This window comes from Acanthochromis polyacanthus, chromosome 2 (assembly GCF_021347895.1).
Source record: "Acanthochromis polyacanthus isolate Apoly-LR-REF ecotype Palm Island chromosome 2, KAUST_Apoly_ChrSc, whole genome shotgun sequence".
Lineage (NCBI taxonomy): Eukaryota > Metazoa > Chordata > Actinopteri > Pomacentridae > Acanthochromis > Acanthochromis polyacanthus.
The window spans coordinates 40,972,579-40,997,483 of record NC_067114.1 but is presented as its reverse complement, the minus strand read 5'-3'; the positions used below and the strand labels follow the sequence as shown (position 1 = coordinate 40,997,483).

The 24,905-nt window shown below is 39.4% G+C and overlaps 1 protein-coding gene across 1 annotated transcript in view; it reads left to right on the top strand.

Moving 5' to 3' along the window:
* The window catches only part of LOC110951635 (non-muscle caldesmon-like), a 53,034-nt gene extending 29,056 nt beyond the window's left edge, over positions 1–23,978 (top strand). The window contains exons 7-15 of the mRNA XM_051944898.1: positions 1,530–1,553; positions 3,423–3,464; positions 4,054–4,085; positions 4,942–5,026; positions 6,966–7,106; positions 8,339–8,437; positions 10,347–10,430; positions 11,104–11,203; positions 21,312–23,978. Coding sequence (XP_051800858.1) covers positions 1,530–1,553; positions 3,423–3,464; positions 4,054–4,085; positions 4,942–5,026; positions 6,966–7,106; positions 8,339–8,437; positions 10,347–10,430; positions 11,104–11,203; positions 21,312–21,337 — 633 coding nt within the window. The 3' untranslated portion in view covers positions 21,338–23,978. The remainder of the gene's footprint in view (positions 1–1,529; positions 1,554–3,422; positions 3,465–4,053; positions 4,086–4,941; positions 5,027–6,965; positions 7,107–8,338; positions 8,438–10,346; positions 10,431–11,103; positions 11,204–21,311) is intronic.
* The last annotated feature ends 927 nt before the right edge of the window (positions 23,979–24,905 follow it).

The following is a 24,905-nucleotide window of genomic DNA, read 5'->3' as shown; positions in this document are numbered from 1 at the left end:
TATGTAGTGTATAAAAATGATAGGAGAATGCTGTTTTTCCACAGTCTGTTAGAGTCTGGACAACATTCAAAAACAACCACTTGGATGCACACAGATGGTAACTACTAGAACTGAAAGTGAGAAGGTGCTGAGGTATTCTGGGAGTTTGCCCAGCAGAGCTTTATAGATAAACATATTCCAGTTTGTTGTTTTCAAATGCTTAGTGATGTCCAGCCGACCAGATCATAGAGAATACAGTGGTGAGTGAGAGATCTTGCATTTGAAATGAAACGCAGTGAAGCATGATCCACTGAATCAAGTCTGTTTAAGGTGGAGGAGGCTGCAAGGCTGTACAGCAGATCACCAGAATCAGTCACACATAGAAAGCTGGTTTCCACAAGTTTTTTTCTTTCCAGAGAAGTATGGTTTATTTTTAAAATAAAAGCCAATCTTTAATTTTAGTTTCTTAACTAAATTAGAGATATGCACACTAAATGAAAGTTTTTCATCGATCAACGTTCCCAAGTATTTATAGGAGGACATTCTTTCAGTCCACGTATCATCAGATGTAAAAATTCCAGTGAGATCATTTGTCACAGCCACGGCAGCAGTGATGGTAGAGATGATGTCAGATAAAGATGAAGCACAAAGTTCAGAGCTAATATTTATATATTGGCACTGTTCTGTCCAAATCCACCCCCACTAATCCAACCAAATTCTCATTGTTCCTACATTCACTGGTGTTATTTTATAAGCAAAAAAGTTCTACATCAACAGTCTTCCAGGATTAATCCATTTTTTTTTGCAGCAGAAGGAACATATTTCCTGTAAACACCCCCATTTTTTTTTTTTACAACTTTGAACTGGTCCAACCTGATGGAGACTTTCAGCTCTGATTTATTTAATATTTACTGAACATTTACTTGAACTCAACTTCAGACTAACTGATGCAAAGTCAAAGAAGCTGTTAGTGGGGCTGCCTGTGTTTAAACTGACGGCCAAAAACTCAAGACAAAACTCAACAACCAACATGACGGATCAACTCTAAACAGCTTGTCTGTGTTTTATTCCTCCGTAGTTCTTGTCCTGAAATCAGCAGTTATCATTTCAGTATCAAATAACAATATTCAAATGTATAAATATGCTGCAAATAGTAGCTTTTTATGGGATTTTTTTAACAAATAAATAAGATAATCTGCAGATTTTTTTTCTTCTGTCGCCAGTCAATTATTTCCTCGATTATAGTAGGTACACATTTAGCCCACCACGATTTCCGACCTATTCTCTCCTGCACAGTTGAATTCTACTTAAATTAGAGATTTAAACTACATTTCCCACAAACTGCTGTCTCGTAGCTGTGAAAATCTTCTTCCTGGTGTGTGATAAAGCGCTTGTGTAAACTTTAGTCTCCTGCATTAGTGTAGATCTCTGCAAGTTAGTCATTAATGTCTCTAAATTAATGTGATGAATCACTGATGATAAAATGATGCAGTCATGTGTTAATATTGTTAAAACTTTTCTCTCTTTACTGCTTCCTGCTGCTCCTCCAGAAACTCCTCATACAGTTTTACCCAGTAAGTATCCTGCATGTCTCATGTGTCACATTCAGCTGTATTTATGGTTTTAATTCCAGTTTAGACACTGAATATTATACTTTATCTGTGACTTACACTCGCTGATTACTTCATTTTACTGCAAAGATTTACGTTTTAAAGAAATCCTAAAGGCTTGCTGACTTCTTTTAGCTGTGTAACAGTCAAGGCATGTGTATAAATGAGATCAAGTCTGCGCAGTAGCAGCTCCAAAGCTTTGGAACAACTTTCTTCTTTCAATTAAATGCTCCTCCTCAACAGATGTTTTCAAGAGAAACCTCAAGACTTATGTGTTTTCAATTGCTTTTGACTGCTCCTCATGGTCCAAATAGTTCATAAATATTTTAGAAATTGATGTTGCAAATTGTGGTCGTCTAGTCTTTTATGCTATTCATTTTGTCTTCCTATTTGATTTTACCTGTTTGATTTTGTATATACATACACTACTGTTCAATAGTTTGGAATCACTTAGAAATGTCCTTATTTTTGAAAGAAAAGCATTTTTTAAAAAATGAAGATAACATTAAATGAATCAGAAATCCAGTCTAGACATTGTTAATGTGGTAAATGATTATTCTAGCTGGAAAAGGCTTATTTTTAATGGAATATCTCCATAGGGGTACAGAGGAACATTTCCAGCAACCATCACTCCTGTGTTCTAATGCTACATTGTGTTAGCTAATGGTGTTGAAAGGCTCATTAATGATTAGAAAACTCTTGTGCAGTTATGTTAGCACATGAATAAAAGTGTGAGTTTTCACGGAAAATTGAAATTGCCTGGGTGACCCCAAACTTTTGATCGATAGTGTGGATTTATGTTTTATATTGTCTACTATATTCTTAGAATTTCTGTCTGCACATCTATGAGCATGTACAGCAGGATGATCAAGTCATATTGTGTTTTTAAAAAAGAATATATTAGATTGGATTTGATTAAGAATATGAAGTTTAAGAAAATCTTCTGCTGAAACTGGAGCGGTTGAGATGTTATTGTTTTAACTTTACGTTTAATTTGTTACTCCTGATTCGTGGTGCTTTCTACGAGCACACTGACTGTTTATGTGCCAGGAAAACAAAACAAATGCTTGCTTTGAGGAAACACTGCAATTAGATTCTACGTCATCTGCACCTTTACAATTCTTCATTTAAAGAGCTGGCATTGAAGCAGGACTGTGGAGCTGTTTTTATGACAGGCTTTCCATTGATGGAGCCTAAACACGGTGGGAAGAAACCCTGTTTATGTCCACCCACTGTGTCTGGCTCATGACAGAGCTGCAGTCCAACCAGCTGCTAGAAACTCCCACAGCAGCCTCTTGTGTTGTTTTTTTAACCTTTGATTCAGGTCAATGCAGCTGTACACAGCAAACTGATGGAGCCATGTTGTAGCTTGAATAAAGTCCACATCAGTCAGAAACCTTTAATTAGTCTTTAAGCTTCAGGTCGAGTCAGTTTCACTCACTTTAATATTAAGAACTGCACCTTCAGGGATTCAGGGAGTCATTAACTTGAGCAGCAAATATGGTAAATAATAAGTTAAATGCTTACTTTTACTTCTTCAAAATTTAAGCTCCGAATTAGTAAGTTATCAATAACATTTGTGGTAAAAGCAATTTCCTTTTGGGGATCAGTAAAGTGATTCTGGTTCTGTAAACACAGCAGTGTCAGACGTTAAGTGTAAGATGGAGTTCTTTTTGTTCTCCATTTACAACTTTGTACCTCAAGTCACTTAAAAATTAGTTCAAAATGGGAAACAAAGCAGCAAATCTGTGAGATATTTTGTACTTTCAGCCTGTTTGAGTGTATCAGAGCTCTGTAGTGTTTTGTATCTAAACTCATTATTTCTATTTACAGGATGAAGTGAACAGCAGAGTCTCAGCAGACGGAAAATGTACGGTGAGTGTTTCCTTCAGAGTGATGAAGGTCGAACAGCGCAGGTCTGTTTCCATGTAATTATCCAGAACCAAAGGAAACAGACACACCCAGAGTCAGCAGCTGTCAGTTCAAAGATCAATAAATTCTGGATTGTTTCCCATTAAGGTTGAACCCATAATTTTATCAAGGATTTTTGTTCTCTTCATAGGAAAAGATTGATGACTATTTTATTTAAAGACCAATAGATCGACTGATGAACAGATAAAAGAAGAAAAAGTTACTAAAAGAGAAGGCAGATGTTTGTGAAGGTTTCAGGATCATTGATTGCTTTTGAAAAGTGTCTTGACTTGATGAATGCTGAAAAGGATGAGTAACAGCAGCTTTTGCTTCATATTTATTTAGATTTGCAATAATGCAAAGTACAAATGTATGAAAAGAAGGTTTTCGTGACTGAGAAGAAACTTGATCTTTGTGTTTTATGTCTTTTGGTGCTTTTTATACCAACGCTTGGATTCATTTGTTGTTTTTATAATTTATATGCATGCTGGTTTTTAAAAAAGGAGAATTCTTGTAAGTTTTAACTGTTGTTTGGCTTCTTTTCTTTCCTCAGATCACAGAGAGAACAGAGTCTCTGAGGAGAAGGTGAGTCTGAGTTAGAAGGAATGCACAAGAAAGGACACACAGTGATGATAATATAACCGGAGAAATCACAGTCTGTTGATTATTGGAGATTTATGCAGATTGAAACAGCCATTTTAGTGTCGTCTTCTTAACAGAAAGCCTTTTTCAAACATTAGATTATCTGACAGAAATATACATTAGCTGTGATACAGAGTAACCCCTAAAGTACACTTTGAGATACTTTTCTTCTGCTTTACATTTTCCCCTCTGCTACATTTCAGAAGTAAATGTTGTATTTTCAACTTCACCTCATTTATCTGACAGCCTTTGTTACTTTAAGATAAAATTTGACAGAAAGAATAATATAATTCTGTAACAGCTCCACAAAATACAGATTTTCTCTCTGAACTTCTCACATTTTTTCATTTCAGTAAAAGTTCAGTGACCAAAAATCTCAGCAAAGATCAGAGAAAAACTGAAAACATATTTGTGTCTCTGAACTTCATTTGTTCTCAGTTTCTCTCCCATTAATCCTGTTTCGAGCCTCACATGTATCTTCTGTCTCTAAATATAAAAATCAGACAGACTTCCACTAAAACAGAAACCTGCTGCTGACACACTGATGCTTCACTAATAATAAACAAATGATGGCAGATATAATAATGTATCAGTCAGAGAAACCAAACCAGGACTTTTACTTTGATGCTTTAACTGTGGTTTGCTGCTGATACTCGTGTACTTTTTCTTAAGTAGTATTTTAATGCAGGACTTTTACTTGTAATTGAGTGTTTTACATACTTCTGTTGGTGCTTCAGTACATAATCTGCATCCATCTCTCATTGTTACCACAAATGATCATTTCTTGGTTCCTCTGAAGCACCAGCAGCATAAAGAAGACGCCTCCTCCTGGTCCTGTTTCCAAGATTGACAAGAAGCTGGAACAGTACACACACGCTCTGGAGGTAAAATCACGTGTAAAGAGATTTTTTTTTTCTTGATCTGACAGTAGATGTTTGTAGACTGACTGATTACTGATACTTGAATCCTCAGAGGAGACTTGAGACACATAGTTTGATTTTGTTACCTCTCTGAAGCCTGATATCTATAAATGTATACGTAAATACTGAGGGCACATCACGGCTAAAAGCCTTACGGTAACTAAGATTTATCTGTCTGGCAGTTGTTTTTATCTCCTGTAGTCATTTCAGAGCCTTCTGCTGCCAACAGCAAACTTAGAATAAGCAGCAAAAAAGCAAATTTGTGTCCAAAAAATTATTTTTAGACATTACTGTAACGACACTTCAAGTAAAAACTGGATCATTTTAAGCCACTCTGTCTCTCCTACCTGTTGAAGTACTGAAATTAACATTTTTGCCAGTTTGGAGACATTTTATTATGCAAAAGCTTTCCTTAGCACACTGTTGTAGAAAACAATCACTGTAATGTGATGCCTTTTAGGTGAGAAGTGTGACGAATCTGAAAGTTTAGAGTTTTATACTTTATGTCAACTGTTAAAAACACAAAACAAATGTAGTTTTGGTTGTTATTATCAGTGATATTTGCTGTCCTATTTCTATGGAGATTAATAATCTCAGTAATTAATGTTTCGATACATTTAAAGCCACAACTGTTTTCTACCGTTTAAGCCTTGAATCAAGGCTCTGTGTTGTTTACACGAGAATTTAAAAGTCAAAAGGTGGTGAAAATCCATTTTACTGTGTTTTGTGGTCCTTGTAAACTTTCACATCTAACGTTCCTGTCGTCCCTCCACAAATAGATTTACAAGGTAGCAAGAATTTATCCCATGTGCCCTTAACTCACCAACACTTAGCTAATAGTTGTCCAGCATAAACATCCATCTCAGACTCATCATTTCTAATGCAGAAACACAGAAATAAACCAGGGTTTCTGTGGGGTGAAATCATTAAAAATCATTAAATTTGATTCTCAGTGGTATTAAAAAATCTTTCTGCAGTTTTTAAGAAAAATATTTGACAATAATAATATATAACTATAGACTGTGATTCGTCAGATATGTACATCTGCATAAACATGCCGAAGCATTGCGAAAATTGTTCTGGCCAGTCGGGGACAATTGCCAAAAACTGCATGTTTTTAAAGTGGCCGGCAGGTTGGACCAGGTGGAGGATAGCTGGGAAATGGGATAATGCAAATTCCAGCAAAAATGGTTAGAAAACATGGATTTCAGCGAATGACTACAGCCTGTTGGTGGTCAGCGGTGGTTTCCGGATTCAGAAGTAGTGAAATATAGGGACAGATTTCATATAAAAAGAAATTGTCTCTTACAAAAAACCAAACCCGTGTAATTTGTTGAGTTCACGGTTGTGGCATTAAAATTTTTACAGTATAGCGTTAAAATGGTATTAAAAAGAATTAAATTTGACTGGCTGATTTCTGCAGAAACCCTGTAAACGGAATCCTATGCTAGACTTACAGACTTATTATCAACACACAGTTTAGTCTGACCTTATTTTAGTCCTTTATTATCCCCCGCCACCACGAAGTGGAAAGGGGGATATAGGTTTGGCTTCCGTCTGTCCGTGCTTCTGTCCGTCCGTCTGTCCGTCCGTCCGTCCGTCCGAGATGAAGGGGACAGCTTTTCTCGGAAACTATTACAGCTAGGATTACGAAATTTAGTGTGTAGCTTCACACCATGGACACCTTGATCAAGTTCGAAAATGAGACCTGTGCGATGATATTTAACAGAGTTATGGTCCTTGATCACTATTTTGGATATAGACTCATAGACATCACATATTGATGGGGGGATATTGATGACCATGTCGTCTTGTTTCACACTGAGGTTTAAAAACACCTCAGCTGTTACTAGATTCTCTGAGCTGATCTAAAATGCTCTGAACCTCCCTTTATTTTCCCCAGGTCTCCTGTAAGGAAGGCAGGTCAGGCTGTCAGCTGCTGACGGACCTGACGAGTCCCTCAGAACCAGTCGCATCCAAGAAGAGCCTGTTTGAAGCCGGAGAAGCCTGGAACCAGAACCCCGTCTCAGTCACACCGTCCAAGGTGAGAAGCAGCAGAAACTCCATCTGCCTTTGACTTCTACACGCTTCTGCTCCTGTTCAGGTCAAGAAATTTAGTCATTGTTCAGAGAGGAAAACTCACAGGTGAAGCCTCCATTAATATTATTAAGAGCATGTTTACTGTGGAAGTGTTGTCATACTGTTTCCATGGTGACAGCAGCAGCTCCTTGACTGCAGCTGCACTCAGATTTATGTTTTTCACTCATTAGTCCATCAAGTCTAATCGATGGAGGTTTAAAATTATTCGTGAAACCTCTGGATTCCACCTTGTTCAGTCTCTAAACGTCGGAATGTCAAGCAGTTTCTGAGCATGTCTCACATTCATATTTTTTGTTTTTAAAGTTCTTTTTGGCCTTTTGTTGGCTTTATTAGACAGGTTAGTAGAGAGGCAGACAGGAAAGTAGGGAGAAGAATCAGAGGAAGAGCTGTAGCAAAGAGCCGTGAGCTGGAATCCAACCCAGGCTGCCGTTCTTGGGTCACCCACAAAACCAGTTAAGGTGTCCGACATTCACATTTTTACTCTAGTTTTTCACTACAATATAAAGACCTTTGTAGAAACAGAACAACTATGTCTAAAAGGAGAGAGAAGTCAGAAATGTGGTCATCACAGTACGACACAGTTTTAATGCTGTAAATCTTAAAAAAGTAGAATTTTTATTTAATTTTTTAGCAAAAAAATGAAAAATTATGGACTCAACGTGTCAAACATTTGCCTGCGGGTGTTACCAATACTGGAAAAAATGTGACTCCATTCACTGCAGTTACTTTACTACTTAGATTTTCATTTTGCTTTCAGAGTGCAGAATTTTCCATATTTTTTTTTACATTTGGCAAAAACTGTTTATTTTTGGCAGATTTAGAAATAAAATCTGCACACTAAAGAATTCAGAGATGAGTAGTTCAAGGACCATCGGAAAGATTCTCTCTGTTTTTGGTTTATAGCTCTGATAAATGCTGTCATTTTGTCAATTTTTCCAAAGATAAATAAATAAATAACACACCTTTCAAACTCACCAGCAGGTTTTGGAGTAAAAGGTTAAATAAATGTATTTCAAACGGATTCAAGGTGCTTTAAAGTATCCTGAGGTCATTACATAAAGTGTGTTTTGCAGAACCAGTTGAGAGACTTTTGTAAAGTTTGGTTTAACATTCAAATATTAATCACTTTGAGGCTGCATGAAGATGAGTTTCACTGATGTTTCTCATTCGTCTCAGGATGCAGACGTTTTAAAAGTCGGCGTGGCTGATCTGATCCATCAGTGGGTGAAAGGAAGTGAAGATGGAAGCAGGTGCAGCTCGCCGTCCAAACCAGCAGTAAGTCGGACATTCGTCTCTCTAGCATGAACTGTATGCCTTTGATGATTTTATCTTTTAATAACAATAATAATAAATTTATTTATAAAGCGCTTTCAGTCAAAGTGCTGTACTCAGAGAAAAAAGCAGATAAAAACAGATAAAATAAAGTCAAAACAGACAAAAACAAAACAATAAAAACGACATCAGTCATGTAAAAGTAAGCAAGTGGATCTTTAGCGTAGTTTTAAATGCATCAATAGAAGATTTCAGCAGGCCGACTGTTCCATAATGAAAAGGAATGAAAAGGCCCGTTCTCCAACCGTCTTTTTACGGACCTTTGGGGCATTCAGAAGTCCAGTCCCCTGGGAAAGGAGAACATGTGTGGGGCCTTACGAGTTCACCAGCCTGGATAGGTACAATTTTGTATGTTAGCAATCAATCAAGTGCCATGCCATCCATCCCATCCATTTCTCTCCAGCTCCTCCGATCATTTGCTTTATAAACTGTGACTGTTGCCCGTTCCATGTGTAGCCATGATGTGAGTCCATCTATCATTTTCATTCTCTGTCTGCCTCCTCTCTTCCTGTTAATTGTATGTTAGCACCTTAAAGTCTGCTCTAACATGAACAAGTAGCCAATGCAGAGAAGCCACCACTGGAGCGATGTGCTCATATCTACTCGCTCTGGTCAGAACATGAGCTGCTGCTTTCTGGAACATCTGTGGACCACGAAAGCTCTTTTTTGGCAGACCTGATAAAAGGACATTGCAGTAGTCTAACCGTAAGGAAACAAAAGCGTGAATTAGGACCTCAGCGTCCTAAAATGACAGAATCGGTCTAATCTTGGAGAGGTTTCTGAGGCGAATAAAGGCCACTGTGGTCACCTCTTCAACAAAGAATGTGAACGACAGAGTTTTTTGACAAGATGCACAAAACATCTCACTCTTTCACCTTTTGTTCCCACCAGTCTTCAGCTCTCTGACATGCAGCAGTGTTTATAAATGCTGACAACTAGTTTAGACAGAAAATGCAGAAAAAAAGGGTAACGTTACATTTCCAATACTGTTTAATTTATGCTTTTAAAGATCCACGTGTAAATTCTTTTACAGAGATTTTCTTATCACTCAGCTGGTTGCCGTACCTAACCTCACTGCTGGATGCCACGTACCGGACCTTTAGTAGAAGGAATCAGTGCAGCTTAGTTCTACATCTGTCAGAAAAGTTTTTTGTCTGCTTGAGCCCAAATTTAAAAGTTGTCTGCAAGACTCCTGCTTCGTTCAGTCGTCTCTGAAAGGTGTTTTAAAAGCTTGTTCTCGCCATCTGTCCTCACGTTCTACCAGCTGTGTGGTTTATGACAACACATACTGCAGCTGAGGGGCACCGAGGTGTTAAATGTTGTTCTCCAAGTGTTTGGATTCAAGATGATCCACTTTATTTCATGGCGTTTGTTGCTCTTTCCTTCAAAAGTAATAAGTGCGAGCAAATGACGACACTGCATTAATTCGTACCATCTGCTTTCATTGCCAAAGGCTTTGTGCTGTTGTTTCTCACTCCTGACAATCTGAGTGCAGTGTCCTAGGAAGAACAACAAAAACACTATTTTTACTGTAGAATAATGATTAAATGTCAGAGTAACATTATTGTTAGTTCTTCTGAGTGGCATTAAATCCAGTTTTTCATGCTGATCTGTCAAAGCAGAATCTGTTTATTTCTGTCCATCCATCTCTCTTCTCAGCTCTCGACATGTTTGATAGCTTTCTGCTCTTAAATTTATCTCCAGTAACTTTGATTTATCTCCTTCAGTCCATTTTAATCTCTGTCTTGCTTCAAACTCCAGTCTCTTTTCATCTGGTCCGTCAACAGACATTCACCCTCTTATGGCAGCAGCCAAAGTTAAAATCTGTTTTGTTTTCTCGTTCTGTTTTCAGGAAATAAAACCTGGAGGTGTTTTGAACAAGAAGAATTTATGGGAGAGTCTTGGTGACACTTTGTCTCCAGGGAGAGAAGGAAAGGTACGCACACTAAACCAACTACTAACAGCAATACTACAGTTCAGAGATTTGCAAAAATGAAGTTTAAAAAGATTAATCTCAGGAGTCACTAAATAACTGAAGGGACAAGGGCAGAATTTTTTCCTGTAAATTTTTTTTTTTTTTGCTGCAAAGCCCTGAAATTAAAACAGTCCACGAAGGAAAAACGACACTTTAGTTGAACTGCTCACAGCTCAAGTCTAACATAACCAGTGATGGACCACTACAGGCACTGTGGGTTTCCTATCACTGTAATAAAAACATTATGTTCATGATTTTTATGTGGTTCATTCAGAAATGACACAAAAACAGTTTTAAAGAAAGACGTTTTGACTAATGAGTCCCACAGAAAGAAAACTGCTGTTATCAGTTTTTAAAATGTAACTGAAATTAAATACAGTTTGTTCTCATTGCTTTAAGCTGCTGGTCTTTTATCTTCTGTAATTTGATGGCAACAATAACAAGTTAGCAACAAAGACGAGGAGAAAAATATCAAGTATCTGCCCATTGAATCTGTAAAATATGGTGAAATCTGAGATTGTCCAGGAGGTCTGGGAAGTTCTGGATTGTTGGCATGAATCACTGCATGAAGAATATGCATGAATGTTTCTGAACTTGTGTCTGATAAATTCTGTTTTTATCAACTGGATTTCAGGAGAGCTCCTCTGGCAAAAGATATAAATTCGTGGTGGCCGGTCATGGAAAGTATGAGAAGGTTTCTGCAGACAGCGACTGCAGCGAAAACTACCAGTCAGGTGAGAAAATCCCTCATAAAACCCACCAGACCTTTAAAAACAAGAGACAAGACAAGAGTTTCACAACACTTTATGCATTTTAAAAATCACACAGTGAACAAAAACATGTGAAGCATCTGTGTAATAAATGGGGCTGTGTTCAGCTCAGGAGGGTTCAATCGCCCTCAGAAAAATAATTCCACGGTAAGATCTTTGGGAAAACAACCATTTTTAGAATCCAGACTAGAGACAAACAAAAGAGTCACAACTAAAGCCTCCTAATTGCACCTTTGGCAGCTGCACACATCTAATGTCTTCATTTCTTTGTCCTTCAGTCTTCTGTCTACATCAGGCCTCTTCATCATCTCTCTAGTGTTCACTGCTACATCCTACGTCGTCTAGACTCTGATACCATCGAAGAACAAAACAGTTCAGTAACTACAGCTGTTTCTTTTACACCGGGTGGAAATATTTAATCATGCCCTCATTGTTGGATGAAAATAATCTCCAATGTTTTTGGACTGCAGTTTAAAATCCTTCATACATTCACGACTTAATGATGCATTTGAAGCACGTCACTGGAAAACTTTTATCTTGTCTTCATACACTCTGTCCGGGATGCAGTGGTATTCTTTTTAAACACTGCAGACTGACTTTTCCTCTCACTACTAATGTTACTAAATTGATTTTACAGCCATGCTAGCAGCTCTGTACTTCAGCACAGCTAAACACTGTGACGGTGCTAACATGTTAACGTTTAGCAGGTTTAAAGTTCCCAGTCTTACGCCAGTGTGTTAGCATGCAAAGGTTTGTTAACTGACACCGAACATAAAGTACAAGTGAAGCTAAAATAATAACACATATTAATTTAGCAGCTATTTAAGAATTTGTTGTCTAGTTTGACCTTCAGTTACTTCTGACAGATGTGAAGATGTTTCACCCAAAACCAAAAATGTCTAAATGTTTGAAATTTAATGTCAAACCACAAAAGCTGTTCCAGTCAAGACCAAACTGGTGGCTCAATAGACCGACACTGACACTTCCAGACTTGCTAGCATGGCTAAAAACATCAGCTTAGACCTATGAGTTCATCTTCATGGTAAGCATGATTTTTTTCCCCCCATATTCCCATCCTCATATCATACAGCCACCACCCTCTATTCACACCCAACTTGCAGGAACCTAAATTTATTCTGACCTTCACCCTTAACCCATCTCCGTTTACCTTCCTACGAAACCAATCTGCCCTGTTGTTCCAGGAATGTAAAAGCTCTATTTATTACACAGATTAAACGCTACCAGCCTACCAGCGGTTTGTACTAAAAGCCTTACTTTGTTTAGAAAAATAGAAAAAGATCGAGCACGATGACAAATAAAACAATCTCTATTAAAAGAATCTACAGGAGCTACGTGCACTCAGCGCTACTTCTAGGCCTTCATCAAATGAAAAGACTAATCTAACCAAGGAGAGAAGAATATCTAATGTTCCTTTATTTCACTTTCTGTCTAATTTGATTTTAGTAAAAGTGCAAATACGACACCTTTATATTAAAGATGTGCTATCACTATTTGACCTCTAAGTGCTTTAACAGGTAACCTCTATACCAACTAATTAATTTTATCTCAGCAAAATCTAAATTTAAACACCATGGCAATGTTCTAGCTCCAGCATCGACTCCAGTCAGGTTAATGCTTTCCCCTTGTAGAATAATTTGCCTCCTCACTGCAGCCTTGATTTTTAAATATTTTCTCACAGAAATCCACAAATAGTTTAATTAATTTTTTCACAATTCCTTCATGTTTCTATGCAGCCGTCCTACCTGAGATCACAGCATCTTTCTACATCACATAAAATCACTTTTCACTCTTCAGTCCCATCAGTAGTTTTTGCTGTGCCGAATCCTCGGGCCTTTCTGTTGAAGTCTTTCCGTTCGTCCTCCTGAGATTTACGTTTTATCAGCCCCCTCTCAAAAACAGCCGCTATACTCGTGAGCGGCTTCTCTGCTGCTTCTTTCAGCTTCCTGGCATCAAATCTAGGGCTGTACAGTAAAATCGGCAGGCGGTTGACAAAAGAAGGCACTTCGGCCTGATTTTCTTTCGAAGACTTTTTGGTGTCCGAGTCTTTCTTGTTGGCGTTGATCTGGTCCATGATTCGCTCTTTGGTGGAGAACATCTGAAACAGGAGTGCGTCCCACATCTTCAATGCTTTGGGACCCTGTTTGTTTTTGACCACCTCCTGATTTAATTGCTGATCAGCTGACAGCTCCACTTGATCCGTTTTCTTCTCACTGCCACCGCTGGGTTCAGCTTGAGGTTTGTTCTCCAGCTCTGGAAACTGTGGCTCGTCCGGTTCAACAACCATGTGTTTCTTCAGCCGAGTCCACCCGCTGAGCTTAGCCTTCAGGCCTTTGGGCTTCTGGGTCGCCTTCAACTCAGCTGGTGCTGGTGGTGTCTCTGTAGCGACGGCCTTCTTGTCAGTAGTTGAAGATGCAGTTGATGTCGCTGACTTCGTGGAGGGTTGGGCGTCCGTCGGCGCTGCTGTAGCTTTGGTCTTCAGAACGTCCTTGCCTTTGAGCCCAGTTTTTGGCTGAGATGGTGGTGACGTTCCTCTGTTTTGGGATGGAGCTTTGACTGAGACTGAGGCCTGAGGCAGAGAGGCAGGAGTGGCAGAATCAGTCACAGCGGCTTTAACTATAGACGCTTTCATGACAGTATCTGGCTTTGAGGGGGAAATGCTCTCTACTGGTTTCTCTGTTGGAGGCTGAACATTACCCATGTGTGAGTTAACCTGCGCTGGATTGGGGAGAGACTTTGAGGATTCGGTAGATAGAACTGGGGGTTTTGTTTCTACTGAAGTGGAGGGAGGTCTGGGTTCTGTTTGCTTATGGGGTGGTTTTGATTTTAGATTAGGTTTGCTAGTTAAAACTGGGCTGAAGCTAACTGGACCATTAGCTTCAGTGTTCAGTGAGGAGAGTTTTCCTCCTTTACTGGAATTTAATCCAAGAATATTCTTTAGTAGTTGCATTTGGGAATGTTCTTTAACTTCAGGGGCTGTTGGTGGTGGTGGTTTTATTTCTGCTTTTGCGCTATTCTCAGTGATTGACTTCACAGACGGCTGAACAGTGGGTGTATTATTTTGAACAGGTGTAACAGGAGGATTTATCTGATCTTTCATTACGACTGGTGCAGGTTTTGTTTCTGTCGAATGGTTTAAAGGGACAGGAGTTTGAGAGGACGGGGGTAAGGTCGGGGTGTAGGCTTGTTTAGGTGTATGACACACTCTTGGCTCGAGTAGAGGTGAAGCTCTTGTTGCACTCCAAGGTTTAGGTGTAGCTACAGGACTCTGAGGGACTTTAAAATCTCTGGTGGCTTCACTAAGAGGCTGAATATTTACAGCAGGATGGTTACTTAAAGCAACATGTGACAGGGTTTGAGTGTTTACAGTATGAATGTTGGTTTCAGTAGATCTTTGTGTTTCAATAAACTGCTTCACTGACATCTGAGCATTATTTCCTGTCATGTTACTTGCTGTTTGTCTGGTTTGCTGGTCTACACTTGTGCCAAATGTATTCGAGATGGAGGTCATTGCTTCTGTCTTAGTTGCTACCAAATGTTTTGCTTTCATATGTGGACTTGCTAAAGATTTATTGTCTACAATTGGCTTAATTAAAGAATGTTCTTCTTTCAGAGTAGTTTTAGTGCTAATTTGGTATCCAGGTGTCTCAGGTGATCCGTTCTCAGCAATTATTTGACCATCAACAGAGCCTAAAAGTGATTTTGCACTCATGGCTGGCTTTGTTACAGGACTTTTTGGCGCAACATGCCTTATTGTAGGGCTAGAAGGAACTGTAGGTTTACTAACCTGCACAGTATTAAATGTTGGTTTACTGATTTCTGCTGGGTCTGCAATCACTGGTGGGACAGTTTCCATGTGAAATTTGTTGGACAATTTGGTCTCAGCTGATTGAATATTGTGAATATTTCCACCCAAACTGAATTTATTTGACTGTGCAACTTCATGTTGGATAGTTTCAACACTTCCTGGTTGTCCATGTGGACCAGTGCCTGTTAAAGACCTCAGTTGGTTTGGTTTGTTGGATAGTTTGGATTCGCTGCTCGTCGTGTTTCCTTTTGAAATAGCTGGTTTTGTTTCGACAGCAGACTTAGTTTGGATGTTTTCTGCTTTGACAGGAGCAACAGGAAGATGCTCTAATGGCAGTAAACCTGTTCTTTCAGTGATGAGTTGTGGATGCACATCTTTGTCTACTGCTGAGACGCTGATTCTTTTCGTGTCAGTATTCATAAACTTTGGGAGTTTGGCTTCTATATTTACTTTGCCTGACTTTTCTGTGTCTTTAGTTTTAAGTGTGGCTTCAGTTGCTTGTGCAGCTCTGCTTGAGTCTGTGTACAAACTTGTTCCTTGGCCAACAGAACCTGTACTAGTTTGTGTGTTTGCAAGTATATTCTCGCTAATATTTATTGGCATTTTGTGCTCTATTTTTGGCAAGTTTGAGGAGTTTAAAGGGAACCTGACATCAGAAAAATTGGGTGATTTGGGTACAGAAGCAAGTAAGGTGGGTAGTTTAGTTTGTGTGGTTGGTTTACCTGGTAAAATAGTATTTACAGAAGGTATATGTGGTGCACTTGATGGAGGGATGTTATTTTCTAAAGTATGAACAGGTCTATAGACTTGAGTGTCGGCAGTGACTGGTTGTATAAACTTTTTCTCAGCTGAAGATACAGTACAGATACTGTAGTGTGCAGAACATACCGACGCTGTGACTGGCTCATGTGGCAACAAGGATTCTCTGCTGGCGATAATTGGTTCATTAGAGGGTTTATTCGTGATTTGGGGCTCTGCTTTTGTATTATCCATGATTTGTTCCATATTAGCAGCAGTAGAAGGGAACATGGTCCCCATGTTTATCTTACTGGGCAGAATAACCTCACTGCTTACTTTGATTTGCTGGTAAACCTCTTCCTTTTGTTTGTGTAAGACCTTACTGGACTTTATTGGGGTTTCTGAAACCAGTTTGTTGGATTGTTGTGGTCCTAAGTTGAAGGGACTATTTATTGTGGTACTATCTGACAATTTGGCCTCTAACTTTGTGGCGATAGATTGGATGATCAAGTTTTGGCTGTTCTCTAACTTTTGAGCAGGCTTGGCAGTGAGTTGAGCGTTGAGACCATGAACTGTTGATGGACTGACTCCACCAACAGTTTGGTAAGTTTGGACTGGAGCTAAGTATTCATTTACATTTAGAATTTTGGGTTCTCCTCTAGGGTTTTTATTACGCTGTGAAACTGGAGGTGTTTTATCAGGACTGTCTATCACTTTTACTTCATGATGTGTTTCTGCATTTAAATCTGCTTTCACTAAGGGTGAGGAAGAACTCGACAGGCCACTGCTATCAGTCAGGGTTGGATTCGTTTTTACCGCTGCCTCTATAGAAAACTGTGCCGCACTTGGTGTGTGTACCTCACCTGCTTTAGGTATTGGTATTGGAGCCTCAGAGTAAGAGGCTTTTGGTGGGGATACATCACTTGTGGATTGTTGCATTGTTTTCTGAGCCGAGCTGAGGGGAGGCTCAGCTTTTATTGTGTCCACATTAGTAGTTTTAACTGATTGTATTCCAATACTGTAAGCTTCAGATTGACTTTCCTGACAGACATCTGTGCTACATGTGATGATCTGCTCAGCTGGAAGCTCTGAATGCTCTGGAGGTGACACAGGTTGTGAACTGTGAACAGAACAGGGGAGATCTTCATGCCCGTTGAGCTGTTTTTCAGGATTTGATCCGTCTACAGACTCATTTTGGTGGGTTTGGTCTGGATAAGCTTCATTAATCCTTTGGGGTACAGGGCTGTGATGTGATGCCGTGCTCCTAATTCCACCGTAAGCAGCGTACTGAGCTGGAGTGAGCCCATAATAAGTAGACCGTGATTTGGGCTTTGAGTTTGCTAAAGACATCTGAGTCTCCAACAGTGACGTCAAAGACTTGCGAGCATCGATTACAGGAGGACGAAAGTTCGGGAATGCTGGGCTCTGACTCAAAGGTGTTGGCATTTGGTTCATATTCTGTGGTACAGAAAGAAATGATGGAACTTTTGGCAACAATGAAGCTTTGTTTTCTGACACTTGGTCTGCTTTTTGATTCAGGGTGATGGGTTCTGCTGGAGCAGCCGTGTTCTCTCTTTGGTACAGCTCATTGTTGGTAACGCTCAGATTTATTGTACTCCTTCGTGTGTTTTGAATCTGTATCTCTTTGTAGTTGCTGGCTTGTTTGATGGAAGTTATGTTGTTAGCGTCAGGGTGCTTCCTTTCCTCTGTGGTGCCAGCTTGAATCGCTGGTTTGTGTCTTGGAGCCTCCTTGAGAACAGCAGGAGCTTGGAGGTCTTGGGACGAGTTGAAAGCAGGACTTGCAGCAAATAAAAGTGGGTTTGGTTTTGAGATTTCAAAAATGGGCGTAGATCCTCGAGCTGGTGTGGATGAAGGAGTCTTAGGTCTTCCACCCTGAGTCCAGGAGGAAGAATGATCAGTCTTTAGCACTGAAACAGCAGTTTTCTCCCTGTACGCTGCAGATAGCGATGCTCCCTGGTAGGTTGGGTTTGTTACTGACAGGTCTTGCATAGAGGGAGGTTTAGAGATCTCATAAAACGTTGCATTTGATGTATAAATCCTGGCCAGTGCGGGTTCTGGCCTCGTCTCCTTCACTGCTTCAACAAGTGATATTTTTGAGGCGGTTATTTCGGGGGGCATCTGGCTTAGAGCAAAGCTGCCGTTACTGGTGTGTCTGGCAGTCAGAATGGACGTTTGGCTCGGAGGGTTGTCCTTTGAGGCGGCGTTTGTCTCCCTCTGGCTGGGAAATAAAGGTTGAGTGTTTGGAACTGGATGTAGGCCTGCAACTTGAGAAGGTGTCTGGCCACAGTTGGGGGTGGCTGGGGATAGGGTCAGGGTATGAGTTGATATTTTAGGGCTGGGCTGCGACACGGCGACTGTTGTGACTGACCCATGGGAATTTGGTGTCATGTTCAGGGTGAAAGCAGGAGTTAGAGGCGGCGCTGCAACCTGCTCAGGTGGCATCATGAAAGGAGTCGCCTCGTCGAATAAAAAAGAGGAACACTCGTACAGCGGAGCGACCTGATCTTCTGAAGTCCTGATCTGAGCTGTGTAGGATGGAGGGGGGAAGCTGACAGTCTGAACATGAGGGCTGCTCTGAGGAGGAGGGAATGCAGGTGCAGAGTGATCGTACAGGGAGCCAAAGGGGAAACTGGACACCGAGGGGTCGGCGATGTACACCGACTCCGGTGGGCTGGACTGGTCGCTGTGCTCGAGGTCTGTGCTCGCTTCGTTGACAGGCGACAAACAGGAGCGAAAGGGGATGGGCGTCTGAGAGAGGCTGCCTTTCTTCTTGGCTCTCTTCTTCTTGAGTTTCTGAAGCCTTGCGTTGTCCTTGCCCGGTTTTGGTAGTAAGGGTGGAGGATCCTGCTGGGAAAGGTCAGGCTCCAGCCCGTTACTGTAGCTGACTTCCATCAGCATCTCACACTCCTGCAAAGACAGAAAACACTCATCAGCCTGTTTATCTGCAGCCAAAACAGAACAAACACATTATTATTAATATTATTATCATTATTGTTCATCAAGAAGGTGTCTTCATGATGAAAATATGTTTTACTTTCAGTCAAATTTCTGTCAAAAACTAAAAACATTTTTGTATTTTTAAATTTACACTACTGTTCAAAAGTTTGGGGTCACCCAGACAATTTTATGTTTTCCATGAAAACTCACACTTTTATTCATGTGCTAACATAACTGCACAAGGGTTTTCTAATCATCAATTAGCCTTTCAACACCATTAGCTAACACAATGTAGCATTAGAACACAGGAGTGATGGTTGCTGGAAATGTTCCTCTGTACCCCTATGGAGATATTCCATTAAAAATCAGCAATTTCCAGCTAAAATAGTCATTTACCACGTTAACAATGTATAGACTGGATTTATCATTCATTTAATGTCATGTTCATTGAAAAAAATGATTTTCTTTCAAAAATAAGGACATTTCTAAGTGACTCTAAACTTTTGAACGGTCGTGTATTTATCATCTGAGCATCTCAAATCAAAATTCTTACTCTGAAATCACAGTAATATAGTTTGACATTGTGCTAATGTTGGCACCAGTTTTAGTCTTTTGATTAAAATGTTCTCATCATCCTTAATTTTTAATTATTTTCAGTTTCGTGTTCGCATTTTTAATTTTTCATCAATCAGTCGAGCCCTGAACCTACAACCGTTTCTGTCTTAGTGTGAGGCTATCATGGTTACAGCTGTTATTCTGGTCTGTGGTGAGCTTAATGGATAAAGTTTGGCCTCCGTGTCCTTCTGATCTGCAGATACAGCAGATGGACTCAGTAAATCCAGTTGATGGTATCACTTCCAAACTCTTCTACTATTAGCATTACTGCCACTACATGCTGTCTGCACTGAAGAGCAGCCTTCAGTCATTACCCCCTCACTCTTCTGACATCCAAGTTACTGGGTTTAATTTGAGAAGTGGAGCTAAATGATCGAATGACATTAATACAGTTACACAAAAGTCACCGCTGACATGACAGATTTTCCAGCTGAAATTAATGTGAAATCCACATTTCCTCTAACCCTGTTCTTGTGCTGTTTCTTGTTGTAATTGGTGAATCATTTGAGTTCACAGGTCTGTTTCCTTTCCAGCACCTTCTGATAACATCACAGTTAACTGAATATAAGGCATTTCTTAACCCTCGTGCCGTCCTGTGGGTCAAAACTGACCCAATTTAAAGTCTAAAAAAAATCTGGAAAAAAATTATATTTTCACAGTGAAACTTCTGGTGTCCACAATTTCAACATTTTTGGGAAATTTTAGAAAACAAATTGGTGGTAAAAAGAAGAAATGTTAATAAAAAAAGGTTTCTTAAGAACATTTGCAAAAAAATCAACCAAAATCCAGCAAAATTCGCTGGATTTTGGTTGATTTTTTTCTGAATGTTCCTAAAGAAAATATTAGAAGTTTGCCTGATTTACATATAATCACTTTAGATATTTTTGGAAGATTTTTACTCATTTTTTGAAAATATTTCCAAGAATTTTCTTGCCAATTTTTTTAATAAATAAAACTTTTAAGGGAAACTTTTAAGGAATTAATGGAATTTTCTTCCTGAAGGTTTTGCAAATTTTCAGAAATTTGGGGGATTTTTCCGCTAAATTTCTGGATTTTTTTTCAGACAAGGAAACAATATTTTTGGTGCCTGTAAATGAAGACAACAGGAAGGTTAATTAACAACAGGTGAAACTGATAAATCCACTAAATGAAGACATTCTGGAGCTGCAGTGTGAGTCCACAGAACACATTTATTAAAACAGTGATGAGTTAATTTGTCTGAAAATGGACAAATGAACAAATGAGCTAGTTAATGTTTTAACGCAAAATGACATTCAGTGAATCGTACTGCAGCTCCTGACCAAAGCTGCTTCTGCTGTCTACAAATTTCTTAAATTCTGTAGATTGACAGCTGAATCTTTTTAAGCTGTTTACATTCAGTAATGGTATATGTCTGTGTTATCAGAGGGTTGTTGAAAGAAACAGTTTTATCGACAAATTATAATAAAGAAGCGGCAACAAAACAGCTCGAGCAAACTACGGACATCCAGGCAGCAGCCAACATTTATCAACAGGAGAGTTTACGTTAATCTAAGACGGGTGATCTAAGTTCATGTTAGTTTCAGTGAGTCTGCCGAGTTTTATGGACACTTTGTGACTGAGGAGAATAACGTCTGTAACCATGGTAACCACACACAGAGATGACAACAGCTGGAGCTTCAAAGTGCTGTGATGATCTAACAAGTAAAGATCCAATCATTGGACTGAAACGGGACCAACTAAAACAGATTTTCATCGAAAGACTGAAATGAAGTCGATAAGGAAGCAGATTATTTCACTGAGTCACTGGAAATGTAGAGTTTAGTTCCATAATAAAGACGAAGAAAGAACATTTTCAGTTTAATCAGAGTTTGTTATTATTAATTAGATATAATAGATTGTTTGATTAAGATCATTATTTAACTTAAAATGATTCATCCTTTCCTTCTTTTACAGGCGGACAGTTCTATGAAGATTTGTGAAGCTCATGTTTGGATAACGGGGTAAAAAATAAATCAGCCACTCTGACTTCACCGTTCTGTGTTTCAGGCTTAAGGTTGGAAAAGCACTTAAAAGAGAATTCTTGTTTATTTCAACCTGATGTACTTCTCATTAATGTGCCTGTTTCTTTCCACTCCAAACCTTCACTGTGGATAAATGAGAAAACAGGAAGATGAGGGTTTATCAGACGAACAAAATGAGCTTCCTTCAGCTCTACAAAGAAAAATGATTTTTACACAAATCTTTGAAATGTTTGTTTTCAGTCTGACTGTAGTTAAACACAGAAATGATCCGTCTGGAACGAACATCTGACTAACTGCATAAGAGATCTCCATCTGGGGATACTTGACCTGATCTCCAGCTTATTCATCTGAGTTTGTTTACATCCGATTTCCACTGTGAGATGAAGACAACAAGACGAACTGGTTCGCTCACTGAGGAGGGAAACTTTGCTGTGCGGTTCTTGGATGAGAGTAATTCCAGCTGTGGGAATACGACTAATGAATTTACAGCTTTGATAAACATCCTAGAGACGGTGTTTCATCTTCACAAAATCAACTGGAAGAAAAGACTGAGAGCAGCTGGAGCAACAATCAGCTTCACCGTACTGTCAGTGAAAATAATGCAGTTAGCAAGATGACCATTTCTGTTTACTGTTAGTCAGACTGAAAACAAATGTTCAAAATGATTTATTGAGAAAGTAAAAGTCTTTCAGTAGGAAGCCCCTGATAACTGCATGGAGCCTTAAGTTACATCAACACCTGAAGTCCCAGTTAATCGATTAGTTGGATTCATGCCACTTATTCTGATAATCAAATGGTTTGGCTCTATTTTTTTAGAGAGAAAAAATGATGAAATTGCAGCTTTTTAAACTTGATTATTTCCTGCTTTCTTTCCTCCTCTGTGACAGTAAGCTGAATGTCTTTGATCAACATTTTTCTCCATTTTCTCGAGAAAATAATCAACAGATTAACCGTCAATACGGAGGTCCTCCACTTACGTTGGAGTTCTGTTCCTACGGCGCAATGCAAGTCGATTTTTGGCAAAAATGTAAACAAAGCCGTTACCTGCATCATGATATCGATCAGTTCTTTGGAAAAGTCATGAATACTAATGATAATTTCACTTCCATGGAGGTGACTGCCATCAGAAGAGTCTGACTTACATTTGGGAGCCATAATGAAGGGCAAAAAGTTGGTGAATATATCACAATCAAGGTGGTGTCCAAGCAGCGAATGTAAACAAATCCGTCTTATAGCGCCGCGTGACGACGTGTTCGTCTACGCCACTCACCAACTACAGTCAGCCAAAATAATGTACACACATCAGAAGACAAAAGACTTGCATACATATTTAATTTGTTTAAGTACTTCCATACATACAGATACCTCCTTCAAAGTTTGATCAAATTCCAATAACGCTGTGTACGGTTGTCCAATGTTTTCCCAACAGGCGGACACTTTGGTAACGCAGTAGTTCGCCGTACACATAAATGTCTGGAGCACCTCTTGTAATCGTAGAGGCCAAAGGTAATTTGTATCAATCTTGTGATGTCTGAATAAATTTGGTGTTGAAATATTAATACAAGCTTTTCTTTTCCTGATGTGTGTAAACATTATTTTGGCCGACTCTGTAGTTCCACGTAACCAGTTCAGACATAACAACAAAACGCCGTAGGTCGAGGACGTCGTAACCGAGGACCCCCTGTATAAATAATCCTATGAAGCAGCCTAAACCACAGCAGCCACATTCATGAGAAAAATGGCAGGTTGACATGAACCAGGATCCTCCTTTAACCCTCCTGTTGTCCTCATTTATGGGCACCAAAAAATATTGTTTACTCGTCTGAAAAAAATCCAAAAAATTCTGCCAAAAATTCCCCAAATTTCTGAAAATTTGCAAAATCTTAAGGAAGAAAATTCCAATAATTCATTAAAAGTTTTCTTCTAAAAAAAACCCCCCAAATTTGGCAAGAAAATTCTTGTAAATATTTTCAAAAAATGAGTAAAAATCTTCCCAAAAAATCCTGAAAATCACTAAGGTGATTACTTATAAATCAGTAAAACTTCTAATATTTTCTTTAGGAATATTCACATAAAAATCAACCACAATCCAGCAAATTTCACAAATTCCACCAAAAATGTTGAAAATGTGGATATCAGAAGTTTCACTGTAAAAATATCTATTTTTCCCACATTTTCAAACTTTAAAAGGAGTAACTTCTGACCCGCAGGACAACATGAGGGCTAAATCCTGGCACTTCCTGTAACTCTTTGTTCTAATTCTGCAAAATGTAGTGAAGCAAAACATCTGATTATATTCATAGATTCTCAGTCATCCTGGTTTTAGTAAAACGAAGAGCTTCAGTCAGACACCTGGACTTCTGTGTTTGGTTCTTGACGCTGTTTTACCTTCGTTCATGTGAACTGAAGAGAACTGAAGACGCCTTTTCAGTTCACTTCAGGTCTCAAGTCCAGTTTCTTTGTACTGCAGCTCTTGATGTTGGCAGGTGAATGTTTTCCTGTTTAGTCTGGACATGTATTTCTTTCATCCTGTGAATGACGTCTCAGTGTATGTCTTAATGTATCTTTGATTACCATGAAATAAATTCCATGTAACTGATCACTGATTCCTCGAGGCTTTTTGGTTTTTTCCTGTTGATTTACTGCCTCGGTGCTCTCATCGTCTTCTGCTCTGTTCCCAGTTTAGTGTGTTCAGCTGCCGGCCAGCTGCACTGATTTAACCCGTGCTAATGGCTCTGAGACAGGCCTGCAGCTGGCTTCAGACAACTGTGAGCTCCTATGACAAGAGGCTCATTAGCAGGTTTCAAAACTCTTAATTGGGTCCTGAAGATGCTGCATGGTTACAAGGAGCATCGCCAGTGGAAATAGAAAGGCACGTAAAGCCGCTGCTCATGGCAAGGCTGCTTTGAAATGATGACACACTACTCATGAAAATAGTCTCTCAAGGAGACAGTCGGATTTAAAAACGACCTCTGCAGGAAATAAAAGTAAAGCTGAGCAGAGGTGATTGACGCGTAGAGGAGGGTGAGGAGGTTCACGATGGGAGGAGGGATCTTAGTAGGAAGCTAATGTTTGACCAAAGAAGCTTAAAATGTGACGGGCAGTAAATTGAGTCCAAATTCATCGGCCGCTGACATTACAAGCTCACAATATGAAGGAGGTCAAAGGTCTGAGGCGTAATTAACAGACAATAAATGTTACATACTCCTCTAAATCAGACAAAGATCTCCGTATTTAAATCTAGCTGGATTTGTTTACTGTATTTTTACTTGTCTCTACTTGAGTGGCAACCTGAGCTGAATTGTTCCCTTTCTGTCTGAATATTGGAGGATCGCTGGTGGCTCTAGAAAAGGTCCACCGTCTAATTTTAGCCGGAGGGAAATCAGAGCAAACATCCTGACACCAACACCTGCTGCCTGCCGTCCTGCTGGAAATCAATCCGAGGCCCAAATCCTCTCGGAGCTGCTCCCACCGAGCGCTGAGCCTCGTAATTCACAGCAACCGTTTCTCCTAAAATTTTATTTTT